The 27680-nt window shown below is 41.0% G+C and overlaps 1 protein-coding gene across 3 annotated transcripts; it reads left to right on the forward strand.

The window, feature by feature from the left end:
- The first annotated feature begins 225 nt into the window (after positions 1 to 225).
- LOC119735858 (protein O-GlcNAcase-like) lies at positions 226 to 26923 on the forward strand. Of its 3 annotated transcripts, none has more exons than XM_038209799.1 (16): positions 226 to 472; positions 1886 to 2035; positions 3700 to 3830; positions 4592 to 4760; positions 5598 to 5696; positions 7081 to 7209; positions 8341 to 8502; positions 9632 to 10641; positions 12485 to 12659; positions 16063 to 16116; positions 19916 to 20001; positions 21305 to 21406; positions 22806 to 22897; positions 23308 to 23500; positions 24214 to 24373; positions 25279 to 26923. In XM_038209799.1, exons 1-16 carry the CDS (start codon positions 433 to 435, stop codon positions 25413 to 25415), a joined length of 2889 nt encoding a protein of 962 aa, XP_038065727.1. In that variant the 5' UTR covers positions 226 to 432; the 3' UTR covers positions 25416 to 26923. The 3 variants fall into 3 exon arrangements, with proteins under 3 accessions (XP_038065727.1, XP_038065736.1, XP_038065743.1); XM_038209808.1 differs by having other exon boundaries at positions 9635 to 10641; XM_038209815.1 differs by lacking the exon at positions 16063 to 16116 and having other exon boundaries at positions 227 to 472.
- Positions 26924 to 27680: the final 757 nt, after the last annotated feature.

Here is a 27680-nt window from a genome sequence, read left to right on the forward strand (position 1 = left end):
CACAAGATTATGTAGTGCGTACGAGATATTATTTCGCGCATACGAAATAAAAAAATATATATATTGAAAGTCCTTTGGCTCCGTAGATTTTTGTTTAGTTAGTATAAGTGTTTATAATGTATTTCGTGTTATAATAATTATGTATTTCGTGTTATAATAGGTGATTTAGCAGATTTTTGTTAAATCTAGCAGATTTTGCAAGGTATCTAGCAGAATTTTGTCATTACCTTACGGTCACCCTTTGAGTCAGTAGTGCAAAGATCCTGTGTGGCGAATGACACGGGTGTCCAATTCCTGATCCTGCAAGCACCAGTTATCACCTAAAATGTTGCATTCCATGTAAATTGTATTAAATTACCGATGCATACAGGGTTCATGATGATTCAAGTATGACATTGGACATTCTTTGAAGTCGAAAAGACCCATGAAAACATGATTCCACCGTCTTCTTTTTACTGTGGCTGTGTGGAGGGTGAGTTTTAAATGAACCAGTCTGAACCAGACATTGCCATGATTGCCAGACATGCCAGACATTATTTATTTGTCATTTTTGAAGGATTCCCACATAGGCCTGTCTGGCCATCAGTAATTTTTCACTTCTGTGACCTATCCCTAGTATCATCAGCCATCAGAAGACAGAAAGTGAAAATATGTCCTAAAAAAGTCAAATTTATTAGCACTGTTTTGTTAGCAGGGAAAATATTGAAAGATTTAGAGGGGACAATACAACATGTAGGCCTACAAACATTTGATAGGTGCATTACATTAGGACTCCTTCATGTTTTGAACTTACTTCTAGCATTAAGTTCTAGCATTTTGATTTTTACGGGTCAGTACGCTATGTCTTTTGGAAATGCACTTTAATAGACGAAATAGTTTAGTTATACCGTTGTCTGGAATTCCAATTTCTGAAACACAAATCCACCCAAAAAGTTTTACTGAATTTATTTGTTAACTCTAAAATGTTTTAGAACCATTGACATTTGGATCATGGGACAAATTTTGAGGTGGAAAATCCCAGTTTTTATTCACCAGACTCCGACGAATACGTGGGTCATTCTTCATGTGTGTTTATGTACGTTGTGCGTGTGCGGATCTTTGCATGACCTCAGCAGGTCAACTGTACATGCGGCTCGACCATTTGGGATGGAGGGGGATTGTATGCTTTGCATCGCACAACAGTACATAAAATTATTATGTACGTTATTTGGGCACACTAAATACGCTGCGCTATATGGTTTAAGTTGTCAGTTTTGGTGGACTGTTTACTGATGGATCTTTTCATCCCTTTTTTTTAAATTTAAAAACAGTCCACCAAAATTGAAATTACCTTTAGGCTTTGGTAATTTTTGGTCATGATTTGGCGATGTTAGAGTCCGAGCCGAAACCATTCGTGGAACTCATCCACCAAAACCGTCAGACTTTACCCCCAACACAGACCACAAGGTCCAGAATACACCATCTCAGGATCCAATATAGAGATCAAAAATAAAGATGATGGTATTTAGGTAACCTTACAATTCGGAAAGAAAGAGACATTTCCCCTTTCAAGACTGAGATTTGCTGTTTGCTCGTTGACACGTTAGGTCCTCATTTGTTCAAAGGCAAAACAAAAATGTCATTACGAATTGGCTCAGTGCTGATGTGATACCGAAGAACAAGTGCGTATTCTCACATTGGCTTATCTAGTGTCCAGACCTATGTTCTTGAAACTCAATGGTTCTCAAGTCTGGAGTGCTGAATGGTAACACATAAAAAAAAAACAGTGAAAACTGGTGTACAAATGAGTAGAGTTTTTATCGGATGACGTCAGCCCGCCCTTACCTATGTATAGTTAATGACCATAATGTGCATGCGTGAAATGGTACCGTTTGTCCTTTTCAAGGTTTTTACGGCCGGCCATGGACGACAGCCCAGCGCAAGAACCTGTTTGCTCTCATGCGACGACTCAAGCTCAACACGTACATGTACGCACCGAAAGACGACTGCAAACATCGGATGTACTGGCGAGAAATGTACTCGGTCGAAGAAGCTGGTAAGTAAGGAAGTCAACTCTTTGAAAGGAGATATCTTTGAAATGTCCTCGGTCTCATGTAGTGCCTTAAAAGCACCTTGTCTGTGACTCATTTGTTAAAGGGTCCATGATGTGAATTTTCTTAGGAACATATTGTGTGCAACTTTCTACTCCTCTTAAAGGGAAGATGCAACATTTGCAAACATCATTTATAAAGCAAAATGATCAAATTATCACGAAATACCTTACTGGATTGTTAGGGAATGACAGTCTCAAGCGTCCTGTAAAATTGTGGCTCCTGGTGTGCTGTCATTTTCAAGAAAACTGGTATTTTTCCAACGCTGGTCGGCCGACCAGCGTTGGAGAAAACTGGCTTTTTTTCAAATACTGCTCCCAATTTTTCATAATTAGTTTTTTTGCAATTGATTACTCACCTGTGAAGGGGTACAAGCCTGCTAGACTGATTCTCTGACCTTACAATTCCCAAAAGTCCATAAATTGCTCCGTTTCATCTTAAGTGGGGTCAGGGAACCAGACTACAAGAGCATGATTGGTTTTCTTGGTTTTTCCAGCATCTACAAGCCCAAAACGTGAAACAAGTCATTTTAACAATATTTGTTATAACATTTTAATCCTCCAAATCCATTTATTTCTGAAAATTGCAGCAAAAGCAAATGTTGTACATTCCCTTTAAACATTTGAAAACTATTTGACTTCCCTATTTGGTTAATTTTATTGAACAGTGCACTAAACATTTTTAAAAAAAATTCCATTCTTTTCCGGACAACTGAGGGTGCTGTTGCTGTGATGTCATTTCGTGAAGACACTGTTCAGTTAAATAGGGGTTTTCTGTTCAAACTGAGAACCCGAAAATTTGCTCATTGTCAGAGGTTAATGTAAAAAAGGAGTTAAAGGGAATATACAACATTTGCTTTTGCCATAATTTACAGAAATGGATGGATTTGGGGGGTTAGTATTTTATAGCAAATATTGTTTCACTGACTTTTTTGAAGTATTGTGTTCGTAGATGCTGGAAAAACCAAAAGAAACAATCATGTTCCTGAAGTCTGGTTCCCTGACCCCACTTAAGATGAAACGGAGCAATTTATAGATGTCGGGGAATTGTAAGGTCATAGAACCAGTCTAGCTGGCTTGCATCCGTTCAGGGCGTGTTACCAATTGCAAACAAAATGTGGACTGAATAAATTTGGTAAATTGGGGGCAGTAGTTGAAAAAAGTCAGGTTTTTCCAACGCTGGTCGGCCGACCAGCGTTGGAAATCGATACAAAAATATCACTTTTTTTTTTAAATGACAGCACACCAGATGCCATGATTTTACAGGATGCTTTAGACTGTCATTCACTAATAGTCCAGTAAGGTATTTCATAATAATTTGGTAGTTTTGTTTTTTGATGTTTGCAAATGTTGTTTATTCCCTTTAAGTGAGTGCACATCATCTCATTCATACAAATTGTAGGTAATGCATTATTTATAAATCTATACATAAATTCGTTCAAGTCATTGAATTGTAAAAGACTCAGATTTGCAAACAAAGGAACAGAATTGATCATGATAACCAGCACGAGATAGGAGGTATTAGGGTAATTTCTGACCATGAAGTTTGTCATTAATTCGAATTAATTTTTTACCATATTTTTGCCTATGACTCATTTTTTTGTTCACAGAGCATTTGACCGGACTGATTGACGCAGCCAAAGAAAACAATGTAGACTTTGTCTATGCACTGTCCCCTGGCCTGGATGTTACCTTCTCCAGTGCCAAAGAAGTCACATGTCTCAAGAGGAAACTCGAACAGGTACATACAAATTAGGCAGACTGTCCTTCAGACTTCATTTTCAAAAAAAATTATGTATGTTCAAGAAACAATTAAAAAATAACTGGTCCTTAGATGGCGTTAGTATTTTTTTTATTCGGTGAAATGCGCGCAACCGTTGGAACGATGCGCACATGCGCGCGGTTGCTATAATTCGTTGGATCGGTGTGCAACATCGCGTAGCTGCAATCGGCTCGGTGAGAACGTGTCTCGGACGCTGAATTCAGGCCCAATTCAAAACATTATTCAGCAACTTTTGATTTGAAATAGAGATCCTTGAATGCTGTTTTTTTCTGGAATATACAGCTGAAGCTGAGCTGAAACTTCATCAGGTTAGTTGTTCAGCACCCCTCTTTAGATTTGAGCACGTGTGTTGCTTCAAACGAACAAAATACACAAATTACAAATGATGGACTGTACCTTTAAGAGGTACCTGCAGGGGGGAAAAAAACTTTCTGTCGTTCGAGACGCTTTAATGCCTAGTTTGACAGCAAAAAGCCCTTGAAAGATACCGGTGTACCTATCGAAATGTTCTTGTACTCATATTAAATACGGTACTTGTACTCTTACTCATACTCTTGGAAATGCACTCTTATGTACTCGTACTCATGGGGAAAAATTGCTTTGCACGCTTGTTCATACTCATGGCAAGATACTCATACTCTTACCCATGGGAATGTACTCGATGACAACACTGCTTACATGTTAACCGAACAATTTTATCTCTGTTTTTATCCCTGAAGGTTCGCCAGTTTGGATGTGAGGCGTTCTCTCTACTCTTTGACGACATTGACACGGATATGTGTGCAGCTGATAAGGAGGTGTTTCAGACCTTTGCCCACGCCCAGGTCTCTGTCACCAACGAGGTCTTTCAGCATCTCGGACAGCCCAAGTTCCTGTTTTGCCCAACTGGTAATAAACCTCCCAAATTGAACTTGGTCTCTATCTCGCAGTCAGCTAGACATGCCAATGCCTTCTGCCCAGATTTCATTGGATATTAGGCTTGGACGATATTTCGGTAATACCATGTAATGACGATTTATGGGTGGCTAGTCTGCATTAATGATGTGCATCCGGTTGGGTTGACCAGGCCAAACCGACCTGAAACATTAGAGATATAAACCGAATCCGAACCGAAACCGATTTTAACTCCCTCAAACCGACCCGACCCGACAATAAATAAGGTAAAACCGACTTGAACGGACCCGACCCGAAAAAAAACACACAAAAAACCCCGAATTCCTGGCTAGGGCAAAGTGATCACTTTTTTGTGCCTGTCCTCCCCTTACCCACGTGGGGCATGAATTCTTTTGCAAAACCATCGTCTCTCTTTCTCTGTCATACTCAGTGGGTTGATCGAGAGTCCACGCAGTATCACTTTACAATCTATCTATTTCACTTTCAGTCCCGATCCGACTAGAGACATTAAAACCGTGGGAACTTGATAGTGCGCTCGGTGGCCACACCACACAATGGGCTGCGGTCACAGTGACTGTCAATAATATTGCATCACCTGAATTTCTCAACTGTTTCGGTTTATTTCAGTTTATTTCAGTTTTTTCAAAATATGGCTAAACCAACCCGACCAGACCCGAAAATGTAAATGCGAAACCGAAACCCGACTGAAAAGATGGGCAAACTGACCCGACCCGAAGTCGGTGTCGTTTCGGTTTCGGGTCGGGTTTGCACATCATTAGTGTGCATGACGTTTCAGCTTCCTACAGTATTCTTTTCTTGCCTTATTTACAGAATATTGTGCAACAAGAGCAGAACCTTCTGTCCGCAAGTCTGAATACCTGAGGACACTAGGTGCCAAGCTACTACCAGATATCAAAATCATGTGGACAGGTAAAATTATTGAAATTTAGTATATTAGCCCATTTGGATATGAACTCTATGTATATCAAGGCAGGGTAGATCATTTGCAGCTATCCACAAAGTCAGTGACAAAATTACTGTTGAAAAGCTCACTTGGTTTAAAGATAGTAATGGCACTAACCTCCATGTGAAATTAGTCTTTCTGGCATGCTGTCATTTTGAAGAAAACAATGAAAGAAAACCATTTCCAACAGCGCGTCAAGTGATGCATCATTGGAAATGTCCTTTAGTAGTTGGTTTTGTAATTCGGCGCATCCGTGAATGGGTGCGCGCCAATTGTTGACACAACGCATACACGCGCACGATTGCTGTAATTCGTCAGTTCAGTGCATGACACTGTGTAGCTGCAATCGGCTGAATAAGAATGTGTTCCGGACGCTGATTTTTGGCGCAATTCAAACTATGACTTGGCAAATTTTGAGTCGAAAACGAGATCCTAGGATATTTTTTTCTCGAAGTATACAGCATTCACAGAGTTAAAACTTCATCAGGTTAGTTGTTAAGCACACGTCTACAGATTTGAGCTATTTTGTTGCTTCAAATGAAAAAAATGCACAATCGACAAATGATCTGCCCTACCTTTAAGAACCCCCTTAACCTCCCTCCTCTGGCTGGCAAATTCAACAATGCCATCCGAGCAGCCACAAAAAGTCAATCGATTGACTGTTTTTAGTAGTTGAGTCGGGGGGACCACTATTGTAGCACTAGTTCTCCTCAAGTCATGTTGTATTTTTTAAATTACCTTCCTAAGTGCTTGCTCAACTGGAAACAAACAAAACTAGAGGTCTATGTCTGTTTGAAAACAGAACATAGGGCTTTTCCGCATTATTTTTGTATGACATGATGCTTTTTTGCCAATGTGCAGTCATGTAAATTTTATTTTTTTGTTCAAAGTTCATAAAAAATTATATTGAGCTACCGACAACAGATATAAAATATAAGAAAATTTGTTGATGGCATCATGTTGACGTCACTTCGGATTTGGTAACACTTGTCATACATTTGCATTGTGGACTTGGTTTGTACTAAGCTTGAAGTCAATCCAGTGAAAGGAAGTGTTAAATTTTGGAAGCCGAATGAAATTGTAAATATTAGAAAAATCATAAAAAAATCAACTGATGACGTCATGATGACGTCATGGTTTTGCATACTGGTACCATTATCTAGCTATCCACCAAGTTTCATGACCATCGAACCACAACTTTGCAGAAAAGCCAAAAAGTTTATCTCCTCTTTCTGATTTATGCCGCGATGAATTGATTCATATTCTAATTGATAGGGAATTAGTGATATCACACATTTTTTTTTTCACACGAACTATGTGTTAGATCCCATTTATTTTTTTTCTATGCAGGACCCAAAGTTGTTTCCAAGACGATATCGGTTGAGTCCATACTGGAATTAACCGAAGTGATCAAGAGGAAACCGGTCATCTGGGATAACGTCCACGCCAATGATTACGACCAACAGAGGATATTCCTTGGTGAGTACAAAGTCAAATCTGATTTCAAAAATATTGGGATCTGATTTTGTTGACAACACATTTGGGCAATTCTGAAATTCAGATGTACATGTCAGACACTTTAATCCTAACTCCCTAGCATAATTTATTAGGAACCATACCCATCCTGGCAAATTCCAAGACCATATGGGAAACTGTACACACATATTTCTGACTTTGATTCTGGAGGTGTGCCAACCCAATGTAAAAGACTGTCAGTTTAGGAGTACTGTACCCATCCTGACAGATTCCAACAAAACATGCCGTTGGGGTTTGATGGGTTGAGTTCTGTTGGGGTTAATTAATGAGGTGCTGTTGGAAAAGTGAATGTGATACATCACTAATATGTGACATCTAATGAGTAGAAAACAATCACAGACCAAACTATTAAAGGTATCACCACTTTAACAAACTTGTACATGTACATCATGTGGTCGGACGTATGTTGGATTTTACGGAATTGCCCATCTAGTAACTGTTAACAAAAAACTGACCATTAAAAGTGTACCTCAAATAAGTTTTTGAAAGTTTGCAGAGTTGCAAACATGGAAGGAACTGAGTCAATTGTAAGTGTGCACAACATGTAGACAATTTTGTTCATGAATGCAGCAGCAAATGCATACGTGTAACAGATGGGAGAATATTTCATTAATATTATCGTCATTGTCATTATTGTCATTATTAAGTTGAGTTACACATTTTATAGCACAGTGTCCTTTTTCCTATGTGTACTAATCGTTTACTGTGTGGAAGTCCAGGATATAACTTCCCCTACTTTAATTCATCATGTTTACACGTTAACGCAGTGTGACACGTGCAACGTTCTGATGCACATGCTGTACTTCATTTTTTCTTGCGGCCACTGTGGGTAAACAAGTGTGACATGCTTTTATGTTGAAGTATGAAAGACTGCCTAAAAAAAGGATTGAATGCTGTAAATGCATGAAATGACGAACATAGTTTACTTACAGATTTTCTTTCTCGATTTATTGAGAAACTCTCCAACAAATTTCTTTACATTTGTTTCCTAGACTCGGTCGCAGTGCAGTGAACATAGATGGATTATGGTATATGGTCTACACATTTATATATTTTTGTATCCTTTACATGTAGGTCCATTCAAAGGCCGTTCCTCTGAGCTACATTCCTACGTCAGTGGTATCCTGACCAACCCCAACTGTGAATATGAAGCCAACTACATTGCCTTGCACACCCTGGCCACGTGGTCGCACTGTTGCGACGGAGACCCTGACGAAAGCAAGGAGGAGCCCAGTGGTAAGGCAACATCATTTGAGATCCCTCAGGTTCAGTTCCGGTTTGGTTCCAATTCGGTTCGAAACATGTTATCTGAACATTGCTTCAATTTGGGTTCGGCAGCAAATTGGAACATCAAAACAAGTTGCAGTCTGCGCGCATAATAAATCACTAAGAGCCCTTTGCGAATAACCTCAGCCACGCCACACTGCCATTGCTTTATGGTGCGAATACAAAACAGTCCTTATTTTATACGTGCTCGAAGCGCAAAATTCGAAATGAGAGTTGAGTTGCGTACGTGGAAAAGTCATCCATATTGCCCATTTTGTCTTGCCAAAAATGCTTCTCAATGGCTCATTTTTGGCCTCCATGTTTTTGTGTAGCAATTGTGTCAGGCCGGAATTATCCAATAGGCACTCTGCCTTGGGCCTACTTAAAATTTGGGGGCCTACAAAAAGTTTGAGGTCCTACGAAAATATCACGGTGTGGCCTGGCTTGCTTAGTACAGCTTAGCATCAACATGAAATTGGTGTTGGTGGCTAGGTCAGAGTAGGGCCTCCGGAACACTGGTGCCTAGGGCCTATAGAACACTTAATCCGGCCTGATGTGAGGATGATATCAGGAACTTGCTAGTAATCGGCAATGGTAGGACAGTTTGAAACATTTCATGTGGACATTTTGGAAAAGATTGAAAAGTGAAGATTTCAGCGATTTTTTATTTTAATTTTTTTTCCCCCAGCATTGAAACTCTGACTTGTAAACTTTTTCTGCAGCTTCAAAATTCTTAACTCATAACATATGCTAACCATAGTGCAGAATTTTCTTTATTGGTTTGCGGAGATATGTTAAGCAGAGTTTTGTGACGGTAAATCATATGTTGCATTATTACTCTCTGTTTCAGTAACTTGACGGAAAGGAAATGAGTATAAAAGAAACATCTTCCCTACATGTACATGCAGCTTCACAATGCATGTGTAACAAATGTGGTGAATCTGTTAATATCCTAAGCTAGGGAACTCGTATTACCCACAAATAGCCCGGAAAGTTGCAGGTTTTCAGAAACTGCAGCAATTCCAGGTAATCTTTCACCAAATTGATAACATCTCGTGTGCTCAGCTTGACCAAGACTTTCTTTCATTTTTCCATAAAGCAGGAAGCCCTTCGGACAATCCTACCATTACGGCGGAAATCAAACTGGAAACAGAAGGGGACATTGAGTCCGTTCCCCCACACAGGAACTATCCCAACCACGGGCAGTATGATCCGGACTTGGCGTTGAAAGCCGCCGTCACAGAATGGATGGAAGTGATAATGACTGTCTTGCCTGGAAATGAGAAACGTTTACTAGCCCCACCTCTGGTGACTGTGCCCCCCACGGCCCCGCCCATACCCAGTATCAACACTTGCATGAGTATTACAACTCCCACCACGTCCAGCAGCAAAGACATGCCCTCTCCGGGGGAGGGACAGTTGGCCGAGGAACTCTTGAAAAACAAGGAGGCCTTCGACACCCTGGCCGCAGTCAGCGCGGCGGCCGAGAACTTCAAGCCGATTCCCAACCCCGTCAACTCGCTGGTGTCCAACGCCTTTGCGCCGGGCGATCCGTTGGAGCCGATGGACTGCAACGGGGATTTCTCCTCCCGGAAGGAGACGGTGCCGAGCTGTGTTGTGCCAACCAAGATGAGTTCCAACGTCTCCACCACCACCACGACGGTCTGTAAGGTCAGCGAGGTTGCCATGCAGATTGACGAAACCGTGGAGAAGGAGTCGGAGGGGAACCACGCACAACCTGAAAACACGTCGAATTCGCACAGCAAGACCCCAGAGGTGGAAGCGATGGCAGAGACAATGACGGACACGGATACTGAGATGCAGAGCGATGGAGCAGATGCCGACAGCCAACCGGAAGACGTGAACATTGAGTCTGCCGAGCCTGACTCGGACATCCCCGACGAGGATTCAGACTCGGACAAACGGACCAAGAAACTGGCTGCCACGGAGAAGATCACCGTGGAGGACGTACTGCTCCTGGTGGAACTATTTTATCTGCCGTATGAGCACGGTAGTAGAGCGGTCAAGATGTTGGAGGAGATACACTGGTTGAAAACGAATGCTCATCATATCTGCGAGGCCAAACTCAAAAGCAATCCATCTGATACGGTAAATAAAATATCATGATGTACTTCTCCCCTTTTTTTAGTAATCTTTGTTCCTGTATTTTAGGCCATTTTTGAATAGAAAACAAATTATCTTACATGTTTGTATGATTCTGATTACATTTGCCGGATGGATCATTCGAAACATTTGGGGTCTACTTTTTTCCTGTCCCTGTTACATTTGACATCTAAGATTTTATAATGCGGATGCGCTCATTAACCCTAGCCTTGAGCCTTTTCTGGCTAGGATCCATCCTCAGTCCTTCCAAATCCTCCATTTAATTGGTGCAGCCTCAAGCCTCCGAAATCACCTTTTATTTCTTGCATTTGTTCAGTAGAGCGGTGACCATTGCCTCAATCCTTCAAAATCCTCCAAAATCCACCAACAATCATCGTAACACAATGAGGAATTACCGATGATATCCAAAAGCACTGCGGATGATATCTCGTTTAACCGTAATCCCTACTTACCGGTAGTTTTACTTAGTAGAAGACCATGTCCATCAAAATCCATCGCTGACTCTGCTTCACATAATGCTTCAGGACTGAATCCATTGAAATCCACCACTGGTGCTGGTGGATTTTGATGGAGTTGGTAACGTTAGGATTATATAATGAGGCATAGTTTATGCATGGATAAGCATGCATAACACAAGGTGCAGTTTTAAGACCTTGTCACAATGCATCCTTCTTAAAGGTACAGTCCATCATTTGTAATTTGTGCATTTTGTTCGTTTGAAGCAACAAACGTGCTCAAAATCTAAAGAAGGGTATTGAACAACTAACCTGATGAAGTTTCAGCTCAGCTTCAGCTGTATATTCCGAGAAAAAAACGCATTCTAGGATCTTGATATCAAATCAAAAGTTCCTGAATCATGTTTTAAATTGGGCCTGAATTCAGCGTCCGAGACACGTTCTCAATGAGCCGATTGCAGCTACGCGGTGTCGCGCACTGATCTGACGAATTATAGCAACCGCGCACATGTGCGTCGTGCCAATGCTTGCGCACGCTTCGCTGCAAAACAAAATGAACTACTAATTTAAATTTCCTACGGTACGTCTTAAGAAGCATCGTTGGAAAGGCCTTCTTTTGTTGATTTCTTCAAAATGACAACTTTCCAGAAAGAATAATTTCACAGGGAGTTTAGTCCCCTTATTATCTCTCAACCAAGTATGTTTTTCAACAAGAATTACGCCAGTTACTTTTTGGACAGCTGCAAATGATGGACTCCAGCTTTAATCAACTGACACAATAAATGTCTGCACGATAATACTACCACAGCAAGATACAATGGTGTACAATGAGCTCAATACATGTAGCTTTATGGTGTGGATTGCAAGTTGTTTTCCATGCAGCCTTGTTTTCATTTTAAGAATTGTCCGCAAATGACATTCAAAACCTAAGCCTAAGTGGCCATCCACTCAGAAGGAAAGTGAGCCAAATAATGTGTCCGGCATAGCGAGTTACTGTGAAAGCCATTCATGTACATTGTATGCTTTATATGTACATTGTACATGATCATTGAAAAATTGTGAACTTTGCGTAACTCTGACTGCGAATATCTCGAATTTTCTATCCATTCCCTTGAGATTTGACCTATTGACATGATTGGGATTTCACTGTACTTGACGAACAGCAGGCACAGTGTATGCTGAATCACAGTGTTCGTCATAATACAACAAATGGGAGCACCACAACTTTGAGTGAAGGTTTTGAATTTCTTTATGAGAGGGGAAACTACCACTTGGCATTGGGAATATTTCAAGGGGGACCTAAGCTCTAACAGAAGCAATGAGCATCAAATGTATTCCTTAATATCCTGGCTCCTTGTTTTGCTTGCAACTAGGCCGGCGAGTGGGCAGACCGGGCCGCCTCTTTCGTGGACTTCAGCCGCCAGGTGCACCAGGTGATGATGCGCCTGCTCAACATCCCCAACCGCTCCCTACTCTACGACCTCTACCCGTACATGTGGGACATGGAGGGGGTGATTTCCACGCTGGCCTCCTTCGTCAAGTGGCTTGGTAAGTTTCCCTGGGCTGTTTTTATCCCCCTGGCTTTTAAACCAGAAAGCCGGGCACATTGCGATAGCGTATTTCGTCTGTGTGTCTGTGTGTCTGTGTGTTCCATTTTGGATAGTGTAACTGTTTAGTGTTGTCATATGAAAAGTCAGACTTCTCTCTCAACCAAACTTGGTGACAATAAACTTTGGGTAGGGGACATCAGATGAATGGATGTCATTTGAGGTCAGAGGTCATCTAGGGGTCAAATGAGGTCTTTGTTGGTTTTGGTTTGGTAAACTGAAAAGTGCTGTCATGAAAAGTCAGACTTCACTCGCAACCAAACTTGGTGACAATAATCTTTGGGTAGGGGGACTACATGTGACTTGAGACATTTGAGGTCAAATGTCATATAGGGGTCAAATGTCATATAGGGGTCACATGAGGTCATTGTTGATTTTCGTTAGGTGCACTGAAATGTGTGCTTAATAACTTACTGTATAAATACTGCCAGCATGCCAGGGTTTCTATGGTTCTCACATTTTTCTTAGGGTCAGTTAGTCGGTTGGTAAAAAATATAAATCTGAAGAAAAGAAAATTACAGTTGCACCCGTATGTATAGATGGATAACTTAAATGATGCCAAGTGCGTAGTGCCTCTTGTTTTGTTTATTGCAAAAGATATTATCATGAGTTGATAACACCGAACAATAATAAAGCTATGTTTGGCAAGATGTAGTTGACTTACATAAGATATCTGCACCATGTACCTCACTGTCTTGGTTGTAGTGGCAGGCATGACGTGACAGTAAAGGTGAAGTTTATAGACCCTAGATATGTTGAGAGGCAACAACATTGCATCTTCTGGGACTGCATTGGTTGCTACCAGTATACACCGTGCTTCGAGTAAAATCAGAACTTACTTTCCGTAGCTTTTCAAATAACACAGAGCACGATTGCCTGAATTTTGTTCTCCATTTCTTTATTAATTTTTCTTGTTAGTTGGGGTTCCAGGTTGTTTTTTGGCTTTGATCGGGAGCCCCAAATAGGGTCGGTCAGAAATGAGAACCAAAGAAAAAGAAAGGGATGCCCTACCAAGTGCTGGGAAGACGATGACAGCATAATCTAGTAACCCAATATTTGCCACCACTCCTTAGTCTAGGCAACTTCTTGGGTAGATTTTTTTTTTACAAGTATTTTGCAGAGTACATGTTACTGCAACAAACTAGTAAACCTCCACAGAGTCTGTCCAGCATGTCTAGGGATTTTGAAAAGGTTCAAGGTGATTGAGTTGAGTTGACATTTCCATGAGTGAAATAAGTAACAGCCAGGTGATCCATGGCACATTACATTTCCATCAGCAATGCCTCAGGAAACAGAACGCTTCATGCATCACCTTGGGAGGCTAGTTTTACTACACCACTCGGAGCAGTCAATATTTTGTATACTATTCTATTGAAGCAAACAGAATTTTAAAAATAAATGCCTTTAGGCAGAGTTGTAGCGAGTCACTGAACTTTGTGACTTGAGTCGAGTTAAGTCATTTAAAGGAAGTGACTCGAGTCGAGTCATTAGATCAAGAAGGTCCAGTCGAGTCACATTGTGCGGTTGAGTCGAGTCGAGTCAAATTTATGCTCGAGTCAATTGGAGTCACTGATATTTGAACACCATCCACCACCATAAATTAACACAAAGGAGACAGAGAATGGGTTAGGATTCAGCAGTAACTTGTTGATATTTTTTTTTTTTCATCCTGGTCTGTATATCAACGTGTGCACCACGAAGTGACGTATCGTCTATGGAGTTTGTGAGCCCGATACGTCACTTCCTGGTGCAACCGACGATATGTACATGTGGTTGGACTTCGGGAAGACCAAATCGCCCAAAGCCGATGATGAATCCAAGAATTTGGAAATTTGCGTTTAAAGTCTATTTCCGGGATAGTAGTTTGTGCGCTACATTATAAAACCAAGATATGGGAGTCTGTGATACGGCATATAATTGTACACGATAAGTAGCCACAATTTGACGGTAGCGTGAAGTACGCGAACATAAATAACTGAGTCGCCGTAAATATATTTTTTGCACAGTTTTGGACTCGGGTGTTATTAGCCATGAACTGGAGTCAAGTCCAGTCTTCTAACGAGGGACTCGGGTCGAGTCAAGTCATTTGCTCACAGTGACAGGAGTCAAAGCAAGTCAGTTACCCGTTGGGACTCCAGTCACGTCGAGTGGCCGAAAATTGTGACTTGAGTCGGACTTCAGTCGAGTCATTGACTTGAGTCATTATAACTGTGCCTTTACGAAATCAAGGGCAAAACTAGTGTACCGAAGATGAATGAATCCATGTACCTATGATTGTATATTTACCCTCCCCTTAATCCTTCCAAATCCGCCAGATTATGGAAGATGTTGCAGGATCGAGGAAGATCATCCGCAGTTACATCTATTTTACAGGAGGCGTGATGCCTCATTACATGTAACAGATGAAAGTTTAAGGCCAAATAGTTTGCTATATATGGTTCCTGCAGAGTAAAGGATTTTGGAGAATTTCACAAGGTTTAATGAGAGTTACGGTTTAAGATGAAGAATACTTCACAGTGTGTGAATGCATATATTGCTAAAATTGACCTGGATTATGAAGGGAAAATTGATTGACATTGCTATTGATCCAGTTGTTTTCAGTTTATCCACTTCATGTACATGACACATGGAATTAGTCATGGCTCGGTCATTTGCAAGTCGGTCACGTGATTGTTATTCCATTGTTAGCATAGAGCTATATTAAATTACTAGAGCGCTAACTCCTCATTCTTGCGCGCAGAGACACGTTGAAGCCTTCCTGGGCACAGACGTTTTGAATTCATGTGCGTGTTTGTAGAACATAATAAAATTTGATGGATTGAATTTCGAAAGTGTACTCTACATGCAGCGTGCAAGTGGAACATAGGCAAACGACTTAAGCGCGTCATGAAAGTTAGAAAAAGTCACGGCAAAAAGCATCCTCAGCAAATACGCGCACGCGTTGCGCCGTTTGTGTAGAGCAAAATGAAATGCTCATTTGCTGATCGTGCGTTTTGGTTTTGGGCGTATTGGCTTCGATAACGCACCGGTATGGAATACAAATGCAGATACATGCAAATAGACGTACAAAATACGTAGCGAATTTCTAGTTCTCCATAGCTTTGTGTACAAACATGGATGCGCCCATCAGGCATCTCTTTGTACATCGAGTTAGCACTCTAGTAATTTAATATAGCTCTGTGATTGTTAGTCAAGGTTAACCATTATACTGCTGAGTCAGGTCATCTACCTAAACAAAGTGCTGCGTTTGCGTAGCGAGCAGCGAAAGCTTTGCCGTCTTGCGCTTACTACATGCAGAACCTAATGGCTGTGTTTTTATTTTTTGGTTTCTCTTTTTATTCTAGATCTTGGCAAAGTTCCTCGTATTGGCTGCTGTTTCATGGACTATCATCCATCATGTACGATTGGAAAATTCCCTCCTGAAACACAAAACAGCCCAAACATGGCACAATGTTCGTGGTCTATTTGCCGCTAGCGCAGAGATACCCCTCAATTACAAAAAAATCTTTGTTCCAAACCGTGCCTTTCTTGTTATTGTGTTATTGGAAACTGCAAAAATAACTTGCATTTCATAGACGTGACCATTTTGCCACGTGAAGGCTGTTTTTTGTACTGGAAGACATTAAAACTGTCATGTGTTGCACTTTTTCGACTGATGAGGCTGCACAGCTAGCTTGCCGCTGTTGTGTGCTTGAAATTCTTGTGAAAACAACTTAATTACTTTGACGTGTGGCAGCTTAACGCAGAAGTTGTTTGCGCAACCCCCATCTGGCAGTGAGGTTTGAGTTTCAAGACTTTCAAATTCTACAATATAGAAAGTAACCTTTGACCCTTCCTTTTTTTCTGTTGGTATCCATCACTGGAAACCATCCACCTTTGTTTAAAGCATGGTTACCAGCCAGACAGATTCGGTAGTCATCTTTTGTCATAATTTTTGTTACTGTGTTCTTTTACTTTTTGTTGATTCGAATCAGATTTAGTCTTTGCGAGGCTGAAAAGGACTGGCACTTCTTGAATATTGACTGCAATTTTAGCTCCCCCCCCCTCCAAAATTTAATTTTTTTTAAAGATAGCAAAACTTCAATAAGCCAGTTCGGTATTCCAAAATAGTCTGGTGCACAACAAGATTCGACGATTTTTTTTCGGGATAAACGCGGCAGATAAATACATTAAAGGCTATGGGGACGTGATAACCGAATCTGCATTCTGTGTAATTTTTCGTGCAATCGAAGAAAGAGATGGAAACTTTCGTTCACACAAAAGTTTGGACACACCAGACACCTAAAAACACGTCGCTGTCCAAACAGTTTTTTGCAAAATGTTACTACAGAACACAACAATCCCTTCAATTTTTCTGGCACCCCGCTATGCTTTTGCAAGCATACGATGAAATGTTTGTCCTGAAAGAAAAATCAATCAAGTACATGTGCACTTGGAATGCCAAACTAACTTATTGAAATCCTGCTTTACTTGAATTACTGCGTTCGATTTGATTCGTGCATGATTTTTCTTTTCTACCCGTGACCGAGTCATCTCAAAAGTTCAACTCTGGAGGCCTGCCCTGAATTCACTGTTCCCTGTCTGTGGAATGGTTTCTGGTGTTCTAATGCTCACTTTTTGGTTATCTGCCATCAATATTGCGATCACCGTGGTGATATGCAAATATTCACCATAACTAGAGGACAAAAAAGTGTTTGAAATAAAATATTGTCGAACTCTGTGAACCAGACATTCAGGATTATATGCAAATTCGATCAGTATACCACAAGCAAACAGCAATCGAACCGGTATTCTGACATAAAATATACATACCATTTTTCAGAATGAATTTTGATGATGCTTTCTTTTTCTACTCCTGTTGTGTGATCCATTATAGAGATGGCAAATAACCGAAAAATTATTTTTGGCGTTTTCCCCATTAATCTTGTGCCTTTTTTTCATTCAGGCAAGGAGTATCTTCTCAGCAAAAACATCTTCGTTGTTGGCTTCCCCTCAAAAATTTTTAAAAAGGAGCCTAAAAATGACAATGCTGATGTTTTACTGAAGAAATGTGTAATGAACTGTTTCTGGGTTTGGGGTCACTGTCTTGGTGTCCATCAAAAAATTCTGACGTACAACAGGAAAGAGGTTTTTTTTTCTCAGACTACATTCCGCTGTGGATACAATCATTCAATGCTAAGTTAGTGTTTACAGTCAAGCAAAGAATGATGAGAAAGCAAATTGCTCAGTTTAATGAGTTGTTGTGAAATTTCCTTTCACAACATTCTTTGATGGGGAACGTTGGATGGGCCCATCGGCTTGTGAAGCCAGTTGCCTTCTATAAGTTTTCAAAATGTACAAGTCCCAGCGTTCAAAGGAAACCCTTCCAAGCACAAGTGTTTAATCTGATCGCTTGGTTGCGTTGTAACAAAGGTAATGTTAACTTTGAAAAAATATGGACACCAAGACATTGTACCCGTTTCTTTTTAAAGGGCCACCTTAAATTAACATCCTGCAACTGCAGCACGCACCTTTAATATTAGTAGCAGCCATGGCAGCAAGGTGCTAGGAAGTGTGGCCCTTTAAAATTCCACGAAACAGCTCCTTCACTTCAATTTTGACAGAGGATCAAACTGTGAGCCAGAGACAGTACATACAGCCGACTGGAGTTGGGTATCGGCAAGTGTGGCTGCTACACATATATATATATATCCAAACTTTGCTGCGATGCGCATTGCATTCTGCAACGGCAGGAGTATTTTCCTTTCAGATATTGTAGAAATCATACAGGTAGACTTCTACACAAGTCTTAGGTTAACAATGCACAGAGCTTAACAGTAATCAAGTATTGAAAATGCTGTTAAATATTTGTCAAATTCCAACGCGTACCGGTAGATTCGTACAAAACAGTGAGTACATGTACACCTACTGGTTTTTGCTGATGCATAAACAAACACTTATTAAAATGCATTGATAACATTTCATTTTTACTCCTATTGTTATATTTTGACTTGCTTTTCACAGCCAAAACAAACTGCCTAATCATGTCAGAGTCATTGCCTGAGTGTATATGTACATTTGGTTGTCCAGAAATATTGTGACAGCCTCAAAAAATCTGTCAGGGAAAAATAGTCCTGCCGCATGCTTGCTGCTAGCCGTGCAATGCACCAGATTCCATTCTCAACAGCGGGCCACAGCTGCAAGAATCCTAGCTGTTGGTGCAGGAAAGTGCGACAACTTTTGGCCTCAATCCCTGGGCACAAAATGGACGCCGATATGCAGCGATTTAGACTTGAACCCATTTGTGTCAACAGGGAGCTAGTTGCCAGAATTTTTTGTCTTTTTCTACAGCTCTAGCAAGGAACAGGGGCCTCTTAGCCCATGAGTGAGCTTTTGAGATGACCTGCCTGTGTTTTGCTCTTGTAAACCGCCCCTTGTTGAATCTAGACCCGCTGCCCTTATCAGTGTGCAATTTTTTTCCCCACGAGTCAGGAATCCAGACCATGAGGTCTGCTAATTATATAACTTTGAGGCTACCTTAGGTAGAGCAAAGTATTTTGGATATTCAACGACTGTTAATCAGGGAAACTGACCGTCTGAATAGTTTAATATGGCCGTTAATAATCGATAGAAACAAATTATCATTATTATTATTAAGCGTTTCTGGTAATGAAACCAAGGATTCCTCAAAAGCGCCTATAGGCACTGCAGCTTGCAAGCCTGAAGAAACCTGTAGAGAGGAGACAATGAGAAGAAATTACAGTTTTAGAGGTGGGAGGAAAAGCCCAGAAGAATGTTCTGGGGAAAACCCACGGAATAAGGGAGGGACTGAAAACCCAATCCACATTTTGGCCCAGGCAGGATTTGAACCTGGGTCGCAGTGGTGGAAGGCGAGGAAAGTACCACTACGCCAACTTGACTCCCCAATTGTAATTTTCCAAAGGAATAAACAATTCCCTATCAGGGATCACAATGATTCATTTAAACAAAAATGTGGTCTGTTATATAAAAAAGCACAGGTTAAGCATCAAAAAAGTTATTGAACTGTGCTTTAATTTATAAAAACAATGATGTTTTTACAATAGCAATAAATCATACTCCTTATAAAGAGTGTCAAACATCTTTTTTTTTTTCAAAAGTTCCAATGAGAATTGATTGATGTAAATACAGTGAAATTTGCAGCTGTTCAACACTCCTCTGTTTTGCTTTTCTTTTCAGGGTGTTCAAAGGGCTACAAGGAAGCCTTCATGAGCGGTGATCTAGAACCATGGGTCTTCCGTGGTGGGCTGACTGCTGAGTTCCAGGTATGAAATTCTTTTTTTGCAAGGAACCGTGCCTTCACCCTCTGAAATACACAGTGTGTACATGTACATACCGAATGGCATATTCAAAGTCTGTGTAAGGTCAGAAACTGAGAAATTGTGTGATTCTCGCGGAACAAGACGACCATTCCTCAGCATAGACGTGATCATGTGACATCTTCAAAATGGCGGTGTGCGTGTTGATAACAATCAAACGATCTTCCACGGCCACGTCTGTTCATTCGACCATTTTTGCCGCACACTGATTGGCTACACAATGAAATAAGACGATCTGGATGCACGCACGACGTCGACTGCGAGTGGTTCCCAGCTGTCGGGAACCTGTTCCGTCGTGATGCAGAAGTTGAAATTTTTCTACTCTTGCAACCGTTGAATTTTTTTTAGCGCCGACTGATGCCGATCGTCTTAATATCGTTGCAGTTACACTAAGGTGGCAAAAAAAATCGGCCACTGATATGTGCCAACAGTCTTAGCTTAGGCGCAGCTTGGTCCTGAAAAGTCAGTCGCCAACTGTTCTGTGTCATCACAAGGGCGACCTGAGGGCGGCCTAAGAAAAGGGGCTGGTCCATTCCTTCATATAGCCGGGTCAAATATGTTCTCACCGTGAATGCGAGCTTGTGACAACCCTGCAAGTTTTTGCGCTGTGAATTTGCAATAGTTGAACACTTTTCATCTCCGACAAATTTTGCTGCGAAGGTTTCAGGAAATTTTTTAAACAAGTAAATAAGCTTGTTTAAAGTCATCTTTCTTTCTTTATTTCTTCAAAAGCTAAGTCAAAAGTTTTGTTTCTAAGGAAATTGCACTTATCTGACACTTGGCCGTGTAACTCACAGGTAACATTAAAGTTGCTGTCCTTATCCTGTTTTTGAGTTTCAAACTACCCCCAACTCCCCCCCCCCCAAAAAAAAAAAATTGAAATTGCTATTTTTCTAGCATTACAAAAGTTATTTACTATTGAAAGAGACATTGAACAAGAATCTGCCCACATTTAGTTATGGTATATTTACTTACAAATTCAACTTATTTGCAGCACGATAATGATTTAGGTATATCTTTTGTGTGCATTGGTGCAAACACAACCCAAAATAAAATTGTGTTGTCAAAGTGTTGGAAGGTCCAAAATTGACAAAAACAATTGCTTTTAAAACATGCAAATTGAAAATTAAAAAAAATGTGCCAAGGTCAGTTTATTTTGGAATGTAAGCGAAATGCTGATGCTATTTCAAGTAGTTTCTGAGAGTTTGGTAGAATTCCTCCAACGCTTGTTGCCTACTTTATTCAACAGAGAATGCTGCCATTAAACGGAGCTGCAGACCTGTTTTCCAAGAAGCCGTACCTGGTCAGTAGCAAGGTGTACACAATCAGGCCCTTCTTGCCTGCCGATGAGGTAAGGTGGATTCTCTCGTCTTATCTCTGTGTCAGTCTGTCTGTCTGGCTGTCTGTCAGATTGGGTGGATGTGGACTGGAAAAGGGTATCACCAAGGTCACTTATCCGCTCCGTTCACAAGTACGCCCTCACCGGCAAAGAAAGCACAGTTGGGGGGGGGGGGGGGACCGACCGACGCCATCTTGTCTGACTGCAATTTTGCCGCGACGCACGGCCGTATCATGTACCACTGCGTGTACATAGTACAAATCCCCTGGTGTACGTGCGTCACACACAAGGAACGGTGTGCGTCAACCAGCTAAATGTCCCGCCCATGGGACGTCGTTGCTAGGAAAAAGGGCGCCCTCTTTCTTTAGCGCACGGAGCCCATAGGGTTCATGAATTGAATTTTACTTGGGAACATAATTTGTGCAACTATCTATTCCTCTTAAATATGTGACCCGCTCTGCAAAAATGAGTCTGATGTCGCATAGCTTGAATTCCAGCTTTCACCACTTTTAAATGGAAACAGTGAAAATTTGCTCAAAATTTGGATTTTTTGTTTTTGTTTTATTTTGGTTGTTTGATAGTTTTAGTTCAGATATCTTGCACAGAAATTTAAATATTGTAAGAAAAAGACAAAAAAAATTATGATTTTTGGTGATTTTCTTGGTTAGTAACAGTGTATTTGTAATTTTTAAACCCCTTTTTTCTTCATTGAGACATTTCTTGCTTTGCAAAAACTTGACAGAATTAAAAAAGGCACAACAGTGCAACCAAACGTCCTAGAGAGGCCCATGATATACCAAATGAAAGCTTATTTCATTCCCATTTTATTAATGTAGTTAACTCAAAATGTCAGTTTTGCCACAACAGACTCATTTTTGTGGAGCGGGTCACATATATGAAAACTATTTGACATCCCTTTTTGGTTAATCTTAGTAAAAAGTGCACTTTCAACATTTAAACATTTTCCCTGCTTTTCCTGACAGATGAGGTCGCAACAACGAATCATGGAAGAAAAGAGAATTTAATAAAGCAAAATGTCCAAAATTCTGGCAAATTTTGATGCTGAAATAACTGTGACATTGAGGTTTCTGCCTGAAATGACATCACACTTTTGCTCATGAATATGCAAATTTGCATTAACATAAAAACCAAAAATGGCACCAAAAAATTTGAAAATAAGGTTAATTGGGACACAAAGTGCATTTCCAAGGACTGCATGGACAAAAATTACATTACATGGGCCCTTTAAGACACATCACAGATCACTTAAATATCTCAGCTTTGTGAGATTCGGTTATGAGTCGTACATGAGATTCATTTATCTCCTGCGAGGGTGAATCTTAAACACTATTTGGAATGGGTAACAGACACTGTATTAATTTTTGTTTTGCCCCTTTCTGTTGTTGGCCAGGATGCTGTATACAGGGTGTGTCTACTCACATGTGCTGATGGGGGGGATGGCTCTGGTCTCTATCCTGATCATCCTCAACTCATCGGAGACAGGTATGCTGACTTGAATGTCTTCCTCTAATCCCTGGATTAATCGCCACTAACAAGACTGCTTCAATTAGCCGGCAAGCATAGCGCATTCATAATGCTTTGTACCCGGCAAGCATAGCGCATTCGTAAAACTTTGTAATGTGTATGTACAGTACATGTACATGAACAGTACATGTAATGTATATTGTACAACGGAATGCGTATGCGTACAGGGGGCGGGGGCGTTGGAACCACTATGTACGCCATGCGTACAGGGGGGAAGGGGGGTCTAAAAATTTGGCATTTCTTGTGTACGTACTTTATGGACGGCCCCAAAGTCTCATGTAGATTTGAATTCTCTTTTTGTGAATTCACAGCTGCATATCAGCAATGATCTATAGATCGTTGAATCTTTCATTTCTGTTGATTGACAGGCTTGCGGGTACATTCCTAACCTTCAGTCGGGAGTACTGCTTCGTCCTCTGTGACCGGGATGACATCGTGGGCTACGCTCTGGCCGCCTTCAATGCCAAGAACTTCAACAAGCAGGTGCAGGTGGCTTGGTTGGAAGAGATGAAGAGGAAATACCCCAAGCCTAGTGAGACCAAGAAACCAACTCAGGCACAGGTGGGTTGAACCCCCTCTCTCCCCCCCCCCCCCCCCCACCATGACTTCGTAAAAGTTGCTGCGCTAGTTCCTGGGTATACCGCGACAAAGATACCGTAGTATTGGGTACTACATGTGCTTTTTGAGGAGAGCTATTGTAATATGTCATTAAAATAATAAAATGATATGTGACATCTGTTCCTTCCGCCATGCATGCTGCATGGTAAGAAGCTTGATCGGCAAATTTTGTATATTCGGTCAAACGCAGCTTCGAATATCGAATACTAAATTATTTGAAACTGAACAACCCTAATTGTGACCAGTGACAATCAGGCAATGAGATAGGTTAGTAGGTTACCAGTCTAATTCACAAGTGACAGTCAGACAGTGAGACAGGCAACCAGTCTCATTCACAAGTGACAATTCATCAGTGAGATAGGCAACCAGTCTAATTCACAAGTGAAAGTCAGTGATAAACTAAAAGCAAGTCTAATTCCTTCAATGGCGAAAGCGTTGTATCAGCTTTGTAGAAAGCAACTGCCGCATAACAGATTTTCTGACCAATAGCGGGCACAATGCTTTTCTCATTGAAGGGGTTCTCCCTGATTTTACAGGTGTAGCGTGCTTGGAATGGACGATACTTGCAACGTATATTTTGCAGTTCTTTCATCAGTTCTGCAAAAACGAATGCTACAGCTAAATACCTCTTGTTGTGTTGGTTTTCCTGCTTGTAGAAAACGATCCTCAGTTTCCATGAAGACCCCGTGCCCTTAACAGAGTCGCTATTCAGCCGCTTTCCCTCACAGCTTCGCTTGGACGTCCTGCCGTGTGTGGAGGACACCGGGGTAGTCAAGAACATGTTGGCCTGCGTCTTGTCGGCACTGAAGACAAGTGGTGAGTGCCTAAGATAAATGTTACGACCTTACACATGGACGAGAAAATGAAGATCACAGTATTTCGGACTGACTCTAGTCTTAGAAATGATATCATTCAACATCCGGAAAAAAATTAAGGGCAAGTTTATCCGCAGTAGTCGCATGTTGGACACTAATTGCAGAATTCAGAACAAGGTTCCCAGAATCTCCCGACAATAAGTCATCAGCATTGTTTACAAATTGACAACTTCATTCTACAAGATGATTCTTGCAAAGTTGCCAGTAATACCCATTCCACATAGGACATAGATCTCTCCCAAATGACGTCACTGCCCATAGATTGTCACGTGCATTAGCATTTTCGTGATGCGCATCGGCTGTGCCGTAGGTCGAAGAAATTTTGAGCAACATGCGTGTGTGTTTAGAACATTTTGCCCACTGGGCGCACACATACCTGATGACATTGAATAGGCAGTTGTAATTTTCCTACGAAGATGTACAGCCAACTCCGCAACGTATCCTTACAAAAAAAATGTTTGACTCGCTTTGTTAGTGGCTCCTGATAACCATGCGGAGAAAAAATACATGCACCTTTTGGGGGATTTTAGTAAAGAAAAACCCAATCCCAACCTTGGCAGCGTGTCCTGCTTTTTATGTTGGGGGAGGGGGGAGGAGCAAAATTAAGGCTTTAGTGTATTGCATCTGAACCATCTTAAAACCATCTTAAAATCGTCTTATTATGCCATCGAAATGCCGCCAGGCGGAGGGGAAGCCCTCTTGCCTTCCTGCTGGATATGCCACTGGCCAACCTTTATGATGCCTTAATAACTTCAGTAAAGCTAAAAGCAGAATTTGCACCTCCAACAGCAACTTTTCTTTTTAAAGATCGTTGAGAATTTGGTAATTTTGTCTCTTTTTTTTTAGGTTCTCACGGTGCTTTCGTTGAGGTCAGCACTGCCAACAAGGGCCACACGGAGTTCTACAACAAACTGGGTTTTGTAGACGTCTCCGACTCCGGGGGGAATCCCGACGAAGTTGCTATCCTCGGAAGAATCATATGAAACCCCCCGAAAAAATCTTCCTCCAAAGAAAAACAACTCCAAAAACAAAAATAAAGTAGCATTATCTATTGGTTTTCATTCCAAACCAATGTTTGTAAAGGTTTAACAACTGAGTTTTGTCATCTGACTCTTGTGGAGTAATTTACCCCTGCTGAATTCGATGCTGCTTGCCGAAAGAACCAGTTTACCGCACTGAGAGTTCGGATGGGTCAGGTTTTCAACGGTACTTAACACGCTCGCTCTTGTTTCAGTTTATTTTATACCTGTAATTGAATCGTTAGAATTGGCACAGTGAGATTGTTACAATTTGTATCCATGCAGTAAGCCAGTTCGGTATCGCGATGAAGTAGTCCAGGTCAAAGTTCATTCGGGATAAAATTGCTGATGTGATGTTACGTGATGTTACGCGAACACCCATTCTGCTCGTGCACCCGTCTCCCTGCGCGCTCATGCGCTTTTGATGAGCGTTCAATTGTCCTGAATGACCCGTGACCCATATCATTGTGCGCATGTGCAGTTGAAATACCAAACTGGCTTATTCTGCTAAAAGCAGTCGGAGCAAAGTCCTATTATTTAAAACCGTAATTCACATTTGTTGGTGCCCCTGATAAAACAAGTGGTACATTGTACATGTATGTACATGTAATAGATAAGACACAATCATAGAGCTATATCTAATTACTAGAGCGCTGACTCCATGTACAAAGTGATGCCTGCTGGGCGCATCCATGATTGTGGAAAAACTCAAAATGGAAAACTCAAAATTGTGTACGGCTTTTGTACGGCTATTTGCATATCTGCATTTGTATTCTATACAGGTACGTTATCAAAGCCGCCACACCCAAAACCGCAAATCATAATCAGTAAATGAACGCTTCATTTTGCTCTACGCAAACATTGCAAATGCGAGCGCGTATCCACTGCAGATAATTTTTGCCGTGACGTTTTTTTCACCGTCATGACGCGCTTAAGTTGTTTGCATGTGTTGTTCTTGTGCGTTGCATTTATAGAGTACACTTTCAAAATTCACTCCATCTAATTTCATTATGTTCAGCAAACACGCACATGAATTCAAAATGTCTGTGCGCAGGACGGCTTCAAAGTACCTCTGCACGGAAGAATGAGGAGTTAGCACTCTAGTAATTTAATATAGCTCTATGGACACAATAGAAAATTGTGGAAATTAAACAATTTTTTTATCGTTGCAAATTATCCTAATAAATCAGCCTAAATATAACACTGAAAAAATTCCTGTGCTTATGCCCCCCAGAGAATTGTTTATACAAAAACAATCATACTGAAACAATAGTTTCTTAAATGAATTTCAGATATTCAACAGATTGGGATATTGTTTTTTTTTCCAATAATTATGTAAGTCCCACTTTTTGTTGTCAATCATGTTCTGGCTATTTGGATAATTGTGTTGCTTACCTCGCACAAAAACAGTATTTGTGTTTTCTTCGGTGTATTAGTTTGCAAAGAAAAAATTAGTCTGTGGTATTTAGGGACAACAGTCGGTGATTCCTTTTTTCCTATTAGCTGACATTGTTAGTATTTGTTATTGGAACTTCTCACTGTGATTTGGGATATTGCTCTATTTTCTTTTACAATGAATGAGCTTTGCAGTCGCGTAATGAATCCTAACCCTCCTCAATCCTCCAAAATCCTCCAGGTGGTTTTTGGTAGATTTTGGAGGATGAGGCTGAATGGCAACAAAAGTGGCGGTTGATTTTGGAGGATGCATTGCGTCGAGTTTGTAGGCTGTACCCAGCACTGTTTTTGTTCAGTCATGCATAGAAGAGCCCTGCATTATGCTCGATATCATCCGCACTGCTTCTGAATGTCATCGGCACTATCTCAACCCATTCACAGTGATTGTTGGAGGATTTTGAAGGATTGAGGCAATGATCACCCCTCCACTGAACAAATTCAAGAAAGGATGGATGATTTTGGAGGATTGAGGCTGAATCCAATTTTTACATGCTAGGAATTGGAGGATTTTGCAGGATTGAGGATGGTTCCTAGCCAAAAGGGCCTAGGGGGTAAGGGTTAACCGTTGAAGGGCCTAGGGGGTTAAGGTTAATCGTTGGTAGTCTCTCTCAGATTTCATTGTCCTTGTAACCTCTGATATGAGATCAAATTCATTTGAAATGTTTACATGCCTACTAAGGCCAAAAAAAAAAGTCTCTGGTTTCTGGTATGCGCGCGCGTCGCCGTAGCCATGCGTGTCGGCAAAATGAAAAAGTTTTTTTTTTAATGAAAGAT

The sequence above is a fragment of the Patiria miniata genome, unplaced genomic scaffold (genome assembly GCF_015706575.1).
Source record: "Patiria miniata isolate m_02_andy unplaced genomic scaffold, ASM1570657v1 HiC_scaffold_10, whole genome shotgun sequence".
Classification (NCBI taxonomy): domain Eukaryota; kingdom Metazoa; phylum Echinodermata; class Asteroidea; order Valvatida; family Asterinidae; genus Patiria; species Patiria miniata.

Coding starts and splice junctions, on each gene's coding strand:
- LOC119735858 (XM_038209799.1), top strand. CDS start 433: ATGATTCCACCGTCTTCTTTTTACTGTGGCTGTGTGGAGG. Junction 473..1,885: donor TTACTGTGGCTGTGTGGAGG/GTGAGTTTTAAA, acceptor GTCCTTTTCAAG/GTTTTTACGGCCGGCCATGG. Junction 21,407..22,805: donor CCTTCTTGCCTGCCGATGAG/GTAAGGTGGATT, acceptor GTTGTTGGCCAG/GATGCTGTATACAGGGTGTG.